The 12371-nt window shown below is 47.3% G+C and overlaps 2 protein-coding genes across 4 annotated transcripts in view; both read right to left on the reverse strand.

The window, feature by feature from the left end:
* Positions 1-12371, reverse strand: part of spag9a (sperm associated antigen 9a) — a 63271-nt gene that overhangs the window by 21949 nt on the left and 28951 nt on the right. For 2 of the 3 annotated variants that reach the window (XR_015853550.1, XR_015853549.1), the window contains one exon: positions 7104-8866. The exons of the other annotated variant lie outside the window; for it this stretch is intronic. The gene's annotated coding sequence lies outside the window, so the exon portion shown is untranslated. Of the gene's footprint in view, positions 1-7103; positions 8867-12371 lie in introns of those variants that run through there. 3 annotated transcript variants of the gene reach the window in all.
* tob1a (transducer of ERBB2, 1a) lies at positions 169-3223 on the reverse strand. The gene is made up of 2 exons (XM_088358790.1): positions 2954-3223; positions 169-2134 (listed from the first exon to the last, which is right to left on the reverse strand). Exon 2 carries the CDS (start codon positions 1919-1921, stop codon positions 884-886), a length of 1038 nt encoding a protein of 345 aa, XP_088214916.1. The 5' UTR covers positions 1922-2134; positions 2954-3223; the 3' UTR covers positions 169-883.

Below are 12371 nucleotides of genomic sequence, written 5' to 3' on the forward strand. Positions count from 1 at the left end.
GGTACAAAATTAATATACGATTACATTTTGTCCATAATATAGCAAAAATCTTTTTTTTTTTTTACTCTTAACAGAAAATACAACTATGTGTTTTTCCCCCCAAAATCAAATATTCTTAAATCCCACCACTACGGAATAATCTGTACACAGTCTTTAGAATAGTCAATGTCTTTTTTGAAAGATGGATTCATTTTTTATTATATAATTTCAATAAAAAAAGAAAACAAAGTTGCTGCAGCCATCACAGATCACTGGAGTAGTAAAAAGATATAAATGCAATACCGTGTCGTAGAAACAATAGATACTCTGATATTTTACAAACTCTGTACTAAATTAAATTATACAATTAGAAAAAAGACCAGAAAATCCCACTTAGCTTTGCCAAATTCTTGAAGGATTGGCAATGTCCAGTTCTGTCAAAATACTGAAAGAGGCCATGACTCGTGGTGAAGTTTGTTTGTTTTTTTTGTCTTTTTCGTTTAAATATATCTCAAACAGTAACATAAAAAAATAGTTTGTGCTTGGTTGGCAAATGAAATAACAATAATGCAAGTTGAAGTTTTGGATAACCAAGCTCGGACATCTCGTACAACAAGCGTCACCACTGAGGGGAGGTAAAAAGAAAAGTTGTAACTCGAGGGGGCAAAGTCGTTCACCCTCGGGCTCGTATTCTTAAGACTTGTGACTGAGATCTTATAGCCGACCGACGCTGTCACTTCTCCTTTTAACCTTGACATTCGCTTCGCTTCTCTTCTCCTTTTTTTTTTTTCCTTTTTGTTTTTCTAAATGTGCATTTGAAGTTTGAGACCTCCTCCTCCTCCTCCTGCTCCTCCTGCTCCTGCTAGCGGTCACATTATCTGGTCGTTAGTACTAGCTCAGGGTACTAGTTGGCCATGACTGGCTGGAATTGCTGGTTAGAATGCTGCATGTTGCTCAAGCTGAAATTCAAGCCGTCCATCAGGGACTTGTCGTTAAGGCCGCCGTAGGCCGCAAACACGTCGAAGGCGTTGCCGTACGGAAGCGGGCCCGGGCCCAGACCCAGCGAGCTGTCGGCCGGGAAGAGGGCGCTCTGGCCGCTCAGGCCCTGCAGGCTGGGGAACACAAACTCCTTGGCGTTGGGGGACAGGGCCGAGGGCTTGGCCTGCTGCTGCTGCTGCGTTCCCAGGCCCAGTCCGTAGAGCGAGTGCATGGAGGTGGAGATGGCTTTCTGCTTCAGGAGCGTGTTCACATTGAGGCCCAGGTTGGTGGGCGAGGTGCGCGCCGCCTTGCCGCCAGCGCCGGCATTAGTGCCGTTGTTGTTGCCGTTGCGCCCGCTGCTCTTCATCTTGGTGGAGCCGAACTTGGTGGCGGCGAAGGTGGCGGTGGTGAAGGTTAAAGGCTGCGTGCAGCGGGGCATGAAAGTGGGGCTGACCGCCGCCGAGTGGCCGAAAGGAGGGGAGGGCGAGCTGGAGCCCGGCGAGGTGCCGCCCATGGGCTCGTTGATGGGCATGAAGACCTGCGCGTCCGGATTGAAACTGTTCTTGATCTCCTTGTCCAGGTCCAGCCCCCCTGCGCTGGCCGCGCTCTCGTTGCTGTCGTCGACGTACAGCACTTTGACGGGGCCCTTCTCCCCAATCTGGTAGGACACCTCGTAAGGGTCGATCCAAACGCTGAGGTCCTGGGGAAGGTTGTGGCGGACGTCGTTGATGTCCAGCCCGCTCTCTTTGGCTGCCTTCTCCACCACGGGGTCCACCTTCTCCCCTACGTGGATGCACCTGAAGCCCGAGCCCTTGTACGGCTTGTCCGGGTACCAGTGTCCCTCGTATTTCTGCTTCAGCTGCCGCTCCAGCTCCTCGCCGAAGATGTTCACCCGCCGTCTGGGCAGCTTGTTGTACAGGTACGAGATGATGAAGTTGAGAGCTACTTGGATTTCAAGCTGCATAGCTAACTGCTGAGGTTGACCAGGTAAGCGGAGACCGGGCGCGCGTGAGTGACAATGGCTCGACTGGCTCGGTTTTGTTTAGCCGTGGTTGACAACGCGGGTGCGCTTCAGGCAAAATGGCCGATGGGACCAAAGTGTGGGCTCGCTCGATCGTGTTCCAAGGGCAAAAGTGCTGGATTTGAAGAACTTTCTTTCCGCACAGTGTGAAACTTTCTGGAAAGGAAAAGAAAGGCATACAACTGTGAGTCAGATTAAAGATTGATGAAAAAAAAATTGAATACAAATTAATGGGAATTCAAATGCATGATACAATCCTCCGTGAAAACAAAAAAGCAGGACATAGAATTGACTGAGTCAATAATGTCTATCCAATGAGTGTGCGGCTATCTGCAACACCCAAAACAATGGCTGCACCCGTCTACCTACACAAACAGCAAAAAGCAAATACGTCCTCTCATTTGACAAATACTGTCTTGAATATAAGCGTGCAAAGGATTTTAATCCGCTAATCGACATTTTAAAAAAAGGCTTGGTCAACGGAGGCACACAGAAACTCATCTTTTTGTTGTTGTACTCAAATATTTGTCTCCTTGGAAGGGAGGGCGGGGAAAAAAAACGCCGTCACGGAACCAGCCCCCTTTGTGGTAAATGTACAGCAAAGTATTGCGAAATGACACATTCTGCCTTATCAGCTTAGCAAAGTTCGAGCAATACGCTTACAATAGTGGCGATCTTCTGGCTTTCATCGATCTCATTTACGAGTGGGAGAAAATCGCGCCGACAGACGACAATTTCTATTCCCCAACGCGTCATTCGAAAGCTATCATAAAGAAAGACATCGTTTTGCAGAACAAACTAGGAGTCGCACCATCTAAGCCCACACCCATACAAACGAACCTTTAACTTTCGTGGACTGACGCAGCAAATCAGCTTAGTAAGAGTTAACAGAGCTTTCAGCACGTCAAGCAGCCAAAATAAAGCCTCAAGAGCAGCTAAACGTAACGCGTTACCACCAGGGCTGAAAATACTCACTTTGGTTGAAAAATCTCGATTACAAGGATTCTCAGTAGTTCTCGAGTACTGCTAGTGCAAATAGTGAACAAAGTACTGATACTTTCTTCACCTATAATATATTAAGATTTTTTTCTTAAAAAAAAAAGGTATTCCGGTAGATGAAAAATGTCTGAGAATTGCCGATTGCTTGAGTTTCTGGGTGTGAAGGTGATTTCGAGCGTTTTTCAGCAGGCTAGGCGGAGTAGCTCCCTCCTTCTCGGGAGTTCTGCGACTTCGACTCCGCCTGGCTGATGACCGCCCTTATTTATAGAGTTCCTCCGCCATGGGCACGAGGTAGGCGGTGATACGGTTACAGAGGTCAAAACAATATAGGTGGCTTCGGTTGGCTGGAAACGCAAGTCCCGCCCACAGAGTAGCGCCCGTATCGTTTGTCCATTGGTCGATGCGCGCTATCAATCTAGAGACATTTGATTCCGCGAAATGGGAGGGACGCCTGTGACGAGTGCTTACGTCAGAGATAAGGCAGGGCTGCTGACAGCAAATGGTTCACATGCCGAAGCGATGCCGTCAAGCGCTACATTTTAAGAATAAAAACAAAAATAGGACAATAAGGAGCGCTTACCTGTTTTCTCTTCACGTGCCGTTGCCACAGTTGCTTGTGAAGGGATTGCGCTTGAGTGGAGATTCCCTGCTGCTGAACAATCGTCCCAAAGCGAGCAGCAGCAAAGTGGCTGCGTGGGTGGTGTCGAACGCAATGTGGAAAACACCGCCGTGATTGGTCCAAAACGGGGCAGGATCCCTATAGTGAGTGGCGAGCCCGTATCCAAGGTGCTGATGTAGTCTGCTGACGTCACGCTCGGGCTCCACGCAAGCCGCTGTTGCCAAATTTAAAGAGCACCAACATACGCAGGGAGCCCCCCATATATACACACACACACACCGTATATGTATATGTATATACATTCGTGGCGTTATGTCATCGTTTTACAAAGTCGCTCACTAGGTTACTTTCCGTAAGTCAACCATGCCACATGAATCCACATCATGTGACCTGTGGAGTACAATACCGAAAGTGCGCGCAATCTTGTTTACTCTCTTTTGGTGCCGTGAAGGCTCCTACATTTGTAGCTTTGAACCTTGAGCCACAACTCAGGGTTGGATTCATGCATAGGCGTGCACGGACCGAAGCCCGGACGGGGGCCCACTCGCACAGCGGGGCCTCCGAATGGCCTTTGAAAACAACATGCGTACTGTGTATCGGTTGGAAAAACAGAGCCAGTGGCCCATAAAGCCCATTGGATAGACTTGGAAAGTTAATTTTGTCAATTACAATCATTAGAAGGTGGACGGCTACATACAGCGTATCCTCGTGGTCTTGACTCTTATTAATTTATTCTTAGTACAGACCAATAGTAAGAATGTTCTTCAGGCGACCGAAATTGATTTCTATGAAATCATTGTAACTTTAATGTACTCCATGTTTTCAACAATATTCACCAGTCATTCCTATTCCTAATTCAGAACAGCCTGCATACGTTTTTTTTCCCTTTCTCTTTTTTTAATAGTCAATGTTGTGTGTCATGCCTGCCGATGGGCAGGGTGGACTTTCAGACATTCTTGAAGCACTTAGTTGTGCCGAGCACGGTCATGTGCCGGTTGCAAAGCTGCGAATACATGCGAAAAAGTTTCCCATGCAAAGCGCAGCGGGGCTCACCGATGATAGACCGGGCAGTAGGCAGGCCAGCACCCAAAGATTAGAAGGTTTGAGAAAGCCCCGTGGATTCAGATTAGAGTGCAAGTTAGCGCTCATGCGGCTCCGCGGCTTGTTTTGACTGTAAACAGCTCAGCCCAACTTAATACTATATGGAGTGTCCTCTAGGGCCAAAGTCAAAACTGCCACTTTACATTCTGTGCTGATGCTGGTGCTTTTTTTAAGCACCGCAGTATACAATCTGCGTGTATGCATGCCTGTGGTATTTACAGTTCTAAAAGACAGATATCAAGTGACGGAGAAAGGTCAGCAGCCATAACAAGGCACGCTAAGACTGCTTGCTATATTGTCTTAGGGCGTAATCCCCAAACGTATCCTTCAGTCCGGTGCCAGTTCTGTCACTTGTCTTTACCGAGAAGCGGAGACTGACTCGCATCGCACAGATGGGAGGGTACTCTGAATGTTTTTTGTTTTTTTTTAAATGTACAACTTTGGTCTAGAGGAATAACTATGCTAATATTACATAAGCAGCACCGTGGCGAATGCGCAGTGTCCACATATAGGCCGAGAGGTGCCAGGAAGAAAAATGAAGGCGAGCTGACTGTCAGTTTGTTTTTGAAAGACTATTCAAAGACTTGTTTGTCTGCGAGGCGTTATCAAGCAAACAGACGAGGAGCAGCTGACACACATGCAGATTCTCACACGCTGTTTCCAGCGTTTGCCTCCCCTCCTCCCTCGCTCTCCTCCAATCCCGTTGGCGCCGCAATCCTCGCCCGCCCTCCCTCCCTCCCTCCCTCTCGCAGCTCAGACGGAGAGCCTTTGACGTCACGCCGTGTTATTACTTAACACAAGTCTGCACAGCGCCCGGGGCAGCAGCGCGTAATACACAGATGCCTGCCTGCCTGCCTGCCTGCCTGCCTGCCTGGCTGCCTGGCTGCCTGGCTGCCTGGCTGCCTGCCTGCCTGCCTGCCTGGCTTTCCCTTTGAAGAATAAATGAGGTAGAGTCCGTCCGGAATGAGGAAAGGCAGCGGGAATGCTGTTAGCACAGCAACTAATGCATTTACACTCAAGTGACAAGCCTATAACTGTTGCTAATAATAAACACGACGGCAGGAAGGTTTTTCTGTTTGGCCACAAACGGATTATAGTGCAGGAACAACTCAAATACATTCATATCATAGGACAGACACCGAGGCACATATTTTCTATTAGAAAAATCGCAAGTATTTTACTTTAATGGTGCTACTGCTGCCATCTAGCAGTAAGGCGTATAATTGCTTTACCTGTCACTGTACGTCACAAGCATAAATAGGTGAACAAAATCAAATGACTGTTAAATGTTGGCACAACTGACAAAATACTTGCTCCGGATACAAATGGAACATTTTGGGGGGCCAGGGGAAAAGGGAAATAAGTAGAAAAATATTCAAGACTGAATATGGATTATGACGTTTACTGTAAAAAAAAAAAATACAATAAAAGGGAGATATGCTACAGGTAGGTCATGCACAAACAAAAGCGCCTGGATGGGCACGATAAGACAAGTAGCTGATATCTCTCAGGACAGTATGTTCCCGTTGGTCACATGCGCACTTCATTCTACACTTGGCTTGATTGTGTTGCTCCCACCATTAGTCCCAGTCAAAGCCAATAGGCTTTGCGAGCAAGGCCAAAGAGGCACAAGGCTTGTCAATTGCACTGCCGTGCTTGTGGAAATACACACGTACAAACACACACACACACACACACACACACACACACACACACACACACACACTTTCTCCACCACTGGCCTTTTTGCCCGTAAACTGTCTCCAGTGACAAAACGCCTTCCTTCTCCTGTGCCTCAAGGACATAGAAGGGAATCCATTTGGTAATGAGACGTAGATGGAAAGATGAGACAAAGTATATTTGATGATCTGTGCATGACAAGACTGGAGCCATCACTATGTTCACTATTTGTTATTCCACCATGAGAGACAAAAACCACAGCAAGCATCATCATGGTTTAAATAGAAGCGTAATTAGTCCCACATGAGGGAAACGTTTCCTCGACTCCGGATGAGTCTTGACACCTCAAGTTTACGATCTAAATAGTAAACAGAGCCGAGGCCCGAGCACACACTGTCTCATCAATTACTGTCTGGGGTTTACTGCAGCTCCGGCTGGCAAATTGTGTCGAGCTTTGCAAAACAAAACGCAGCGCAATGCATTGAAAATAGCCATAGGAAAATAAACAGGACGCAGATCGTGAGTGTCGAGAGATTTACATTAAAGGTGAACTCGCTTCAACCGCGGCTACCAGATGTCTGGGAAGCAAAAGAAAACAGCTCGGAAGGAAGGAAGGAAGGAAGGAAGGAAGGAAGGAAGGAAGGAAGGAAGGAAGGAAGGAAGGAAGGAAGGAAGGAAGGAAGGAAGGAAGGAAGGAAGGAAGGAAGGAAAGAAGGAAGGAAGGAAGGAAGGAAGGAAGGAAGGAAGGAAGGAAGGAAGGAAAGAAGGAAGGAAGGAAGGAAGGAAGGAAGGAAGGAAGGAAGGAAGGAAGGAAGGAAGGAAGGAAGGAAGGAAGGAAGGAAGGAAGGAAGGAAGGAAGGAAGGAAGGAAATCACTTCAAACTAACTGTGTAAAAAAAGTGACCCATTAAGATTCACACAGAGAAATTAAAAGCAAACAGTAGGCCGATAGGTCGCTTGACAAATGAGAGGGTGGATCGATGGAGACAGTAAGATGGAGGAAAGAAACTGAACTAAATAACCTGCTTTATGGAACAGAAAGCAACATTTCAGCGTCCGTGTCTGGGGGATGAAGAAGAAAAAAAAGAAAAAAAAAATCACTCACTGGCATTCCCAAACACATTCAGACGTCCTGAATATGTAATTGCATCCAGCTGCACGGAACCCTCGGACGTGCTACTTTCAAGCGTTCAATAGATAATCTCGTCCTCATCCAAATGAGATTCCTGCTCTCTAAACTACAAAGAAAGTGTTTTCTTCCACAGCGCATTGTCACAAGAAAGCAGCTGCATCTCATCCATTCATCATTTATGCATTTCACATCCAGCACGACGCTGGAACATATATTGCTCATGGCAAGATCGGGGATGATCAATGGAAGGAAGGAGAGGAAGAATTGATATATGAAAACCAACGATCATGAATGGATGAATGACGGACTAAGTGGACCAGTCGATGCCGGGCTGACAGCTCAATCTGGAAGGGTGGATGGATGGATGGATGGATGGATGGATGGATGGATGGATGGATGGATGGATGGATGGATGGATGGATGGATGGATGGATGGATGGATGGATGGATGGATGGATGGATGGATGGATGGATGGATGAAATGGCAAATATGGAAGGAAACAGAAATAAAGAAGCAGAAGGGAGGAAGGAAAGATGATGGATGGAGCGGTCGGCTTGACGAATGTAACGCATGGACGTTAGTTAAAGGGGGAAAAATGACGAAAAGATGACAAATGGCTAAGGATGCGCGGATCGATGGAGGCGCCATGGATGCATGTTGAGTGGGCGTTCAAGCTGTGTATCATCCATGCATGTCCAAATAAAAACCCAGCATGATCTGATTTAACATGGAAAGACTGACTGCAGGGTCATCAAAGATTTACATGACCGCTGAGCACGTCTGCTGCTCACAGAGATAAGGGCGGGCCGTTGTGCAGGTTCATATTCCACATCCACATCGGCAGCACGGTGACAGTGAAAACTTCCTGTCCCCCGCCATGCACACGACCCGACTCGAAATCACGTCGTCTCGCTCACCAATAAGAACACCAATATGCTTGACCTTTGCCTTCCGTTCATGTCAACCGTGGTTCTCCTTGACTGAAATACGAGACATGTCCCGAAAGCGACAATTTCCTGGAGGAATTGTGCAAGGACGGCGATCCGAAGTGAGATGGCTTTCCATATCTCCAAGTATATGACAAGCCTTTATCTGTGGCTGCAAACACTTTGCCCCCCACACTGCGTGGATGTATGGATGTACTATGTACGTGTATGTAGCACATCAAATTCACAGTCCATAAAGCGCCCGCTCCGCTGCGGGCCTTCCAGACATGCTGTCTCGGTACGCTTGGTGTTAATATCGGTGTTTGTGTGTGCCGCTGCTCCTTCAGACGTCCAGCTGCCTTATCTTCGAGTCATGTGCAATCATAGTAACACACACATGATCAGCGGTAACTGACTCCTCGCAGCTATACCTGTTTTGGAAACAGATATGGTATCATGGAGGACTTGATGCATAGCTAAAATGAGTTCAGCACATTATCCTTTTCTTTATTTAGAGTCTGTCCTGCAGAGCGTGCGAGGTGAGCCAATATCACATCGCCGCGGTCCAGCGCTCACGTTTGACTTGTGCGTTAATGAGCAACTTGCGGATCACGCAAAGTCAGCTGCTGTAAATCGTGCACCTGTGTATCTTTGATTTGCTTAACTTGGTCTGTTCTATTCTTGTTGACAACGTTTTGTCAAACGACAAAGTCGCTGGTCAGATCTTAGGGGCAACTGATGTCAATGCAAACTTAGCAAATAACCGGAGGCCCAAAACAGATCAAGCCTCTCGCGCGCCTCATGAAAAACACGGCTACAATACTTCAAACCAAAGCAATCGTCTTTTCCTTCATCTTTTGAAGAGGAAGCACCCAGCCGCTCACTACTCTTCACACTTAACGTATTTGAAGGCCAAACTCAGCCAGACAGTCTTCTTTGATTCTTTGTGAAAGGCAAACGGCATCCCCCGAATATCTACCGTGTCAGTGTCATCTATTCTCCCTTGACCTTTGACTTACTGTACCTATCTATCGCCTCACATAGACACAAATCAGCTTTTGACATAACGGTGTCAGAGATTGTATATTTGGACCGGCGATGATTGGCAGAGCCAGGAGTGTGTGACAAGGTCTGGAAGAATTCAGAGAAATCCAAGGAGAGTCACGCACATACCAATTTGAGGTGCAACAAACAGTGGAAGGTTGGGGGCAACACAACATTCGACTAGCTAAGCGACGAGCAATTGCTACTCCTCATATCAAAATCATAAAATGCATCAATAAACACTCGGAACTCCATTCCCAAAGAATACATTTGCGTCATGCTAACTGTAATGCGTTTTGTTTTGCTTTGCTTTGCGTGGGTTTCCCTGCACTTGTCCTTAAAGCTCAATTCAAATGACGCCGCTGCCAGGAACACACAGTTCACGCGCACTCTCTGATATTTGACGCCCACCTCAGACACGGAAGTGATGAACAGGGTGCTACGACTGACAACAGCCTTCCTCGGCGTTACACGCCGTCCCATCCCATCCCATCCCATCCAGTCCCATCCCGTCCCGTCCCATCCCATCCCGTCCCGTCCCCCCTTCTGTCACATTGCAACTGTTGTTTTGCTTTCACCTCCGCATAAAGTCCCAGTGAGTGCGCAGTTCTTCACTCGCAGTCACCATGGGAACAACGACAATCGAGTCACACGGGGAGGATGAGTGATGAGTGAGCAGACAAGTAGGGGGGGTATCTTGTTTGGTAACGCCACGTTTTCATCCAAAACGTTGCGTCTCCCATCTTCACAATCTGTACTTTCCTCAATCTGTATTTTGCTCCGAGTGCAACAGATGAAGGCCAAACTATGTCTAGAATTGCAAATATACGACTCCTCGGAGAGCAAGCCTCCACGGTCGCCAACGTCCCCAATCCAAATCTGATGAAAATAAGATTTCTGCTTAGCATGCAAAATCGGATCCCCTGTTGTTTTTCCAGTTGAACTCCAAACAGATTTGACTCTTTGCTTTGGAGTCCAAGAAAAAAGGTTGCATAAATGTCTTACTGTATGGAATGAATTAGAGATGGCCCACTTATGACTTTCAACCAGAGGCTCAAAAGTGCTCGCTCAACATATCGCATGCCCGTGTGGACCGACTGCCATTGATCAACCTCTCTCTCCTCTCGCTTGCTCGCGCATATTCGCTTATTATATAAGGGCAAAGGTTTATTTTTAGAGAGCGCGATACGGCGACTCGCCCCGAGGCCTTTGCTGGATCTATCAGATGTGAGAAGGACAACATCTGGATGGCGGTGGCTTCACCATCAGGGCTGGGAATACTTTGTACAAGGGACACCTTGACGCTTTCCGACCAGAGCAGACCAGACACAAGCCACTATTTGCATTATACAAATCATACAAATCCACTGCGGATGTTTCTCAATTTCAAAATCAGCACACCATCATCCCCCCGTAACAAGTCCACATCCTTGTTTTTTTTAATTTCCTTGTTTGTTTCTATGCAAAGCCGAGCGCCGCGCCACGCCACGTCACGGAGCGGTCATCCAGAGTGCAGGTCAGCGCGACTGCACAAATGTGTTATGTCACTGCGACAAACACGAAGCGGGTTAGCAATATTTTGGTCACAACAGTCTGGAACTTGCAAAAACAAACTAGGGATGAAGACAGAGGAGCGGCGCAGAACGCAAATGTCTGCTCAGAGCTTGGAATTGAAGGGATCGAAATAGCATTGAACTCTTACAGTGACAGTAAATTCAATTAAAAGACTTTCCTTTTTTTGCCAATCAAAATAGGCAAACTATTGCCAAGCTGCAAATATTCTCACTTTTGTTGCTTTGGGCCAGGAGAGGAAAAGGCCTCCGAGACGAGCAACGATATGAACGCTCGCAGAGGCGGATAATTGAGGTGATGCGCAGCCAAGGGTCATGTGAACACATTCCAGTCATTAAAAACTTTTGGATTGGAACTATAGTATGTATGAACTCTTCAACCTAATTGCTTTTTCTGTCTCAGTGTCTTGCTCGGGGTTCAGACAAACAAGTGCCGAAAAAAAATCTATTTGGCCAAGATACAATAACGGTTAAAGAAAAAGTGTTTGTGGGTCCATCCTGTGTCGTTCTAACCTTACGCCCTGCCCTCCCCAGTGTGGTTGGGTCCCACCCCCTTGTCAAATGGCAGCCCGACTGGCGGGCCCACCTCGCCCCGCCCCGCCCCTCCCCTCCCCTTACTGCACCACTCAATAGCCTCCTTGTTCCCAGCTAGTGTCCTAGAAGTGACGCTTCGTGGCGGCGACAGCATTTTCAAATGTGCTCCTTTGTGCATAAGCATGCGAAGATGCAAGTGAAAGGCCACACAACTGTGCAACTATAGAGGAGGAGGAGGAGGAGGAGGAGGAGGAGGAGGAGGAGGAGAGGTCATCGCTAGTTGACCGACTGCAGTCCTACAAACATGGAAAAGCACTAGCGGCAGCAAAGATAGGATGAGGAACACGAGAGGGGGAGCCGCTGGAAAAATCATTAGGTGAGCTCAGAGGGTTGCTTCTGATCACTTACTGGAAAAGAAGTCAGGGACCGCACTTAAAAGACAAACGCCGACGCAAATGCAAAACTCCGCCAGCATTAATGTCACGGTTAAAATGCAATGAAATGAACAGTTGAAAGGAGTTTTTGTAAATCGGGCCCTTAGCCTAGAAAATAGCTACTAAAAAAGCACAGGAAATGTATGCCATTAATTTAATGGAAACAGTTAGAGGTGCACCCATTTCTGTCACAGTATAACTAAGTAGCGTCCAGAAAGGAACAGCTGCCTGAGTTTAGCGTGGAACAGCCTGGAACAACCTGGAACAGCCTGGAACATGGCCTGAACGCCGTGCCCTCTCATGCGAGAACATTCGCCAAGTTACTCACAAATGTTCTGGATAAATTCCATATT

Source organism: Syngnathus floridae, chromosome 17 (genome assembly GCF_059516105.1).
Source record: "Syngnathus floridae isolate MCC-2025c chromosome 17, RoL_Sflo_1.0, whole genome shotgun sequence".
Classification (NCBI taxonomy): Eukaryota; Metazoa; Chordata; class Actinopteri; order Syngnathiformes; family Syngnathidae; genus Syngnathus; species Syngnathus floridae.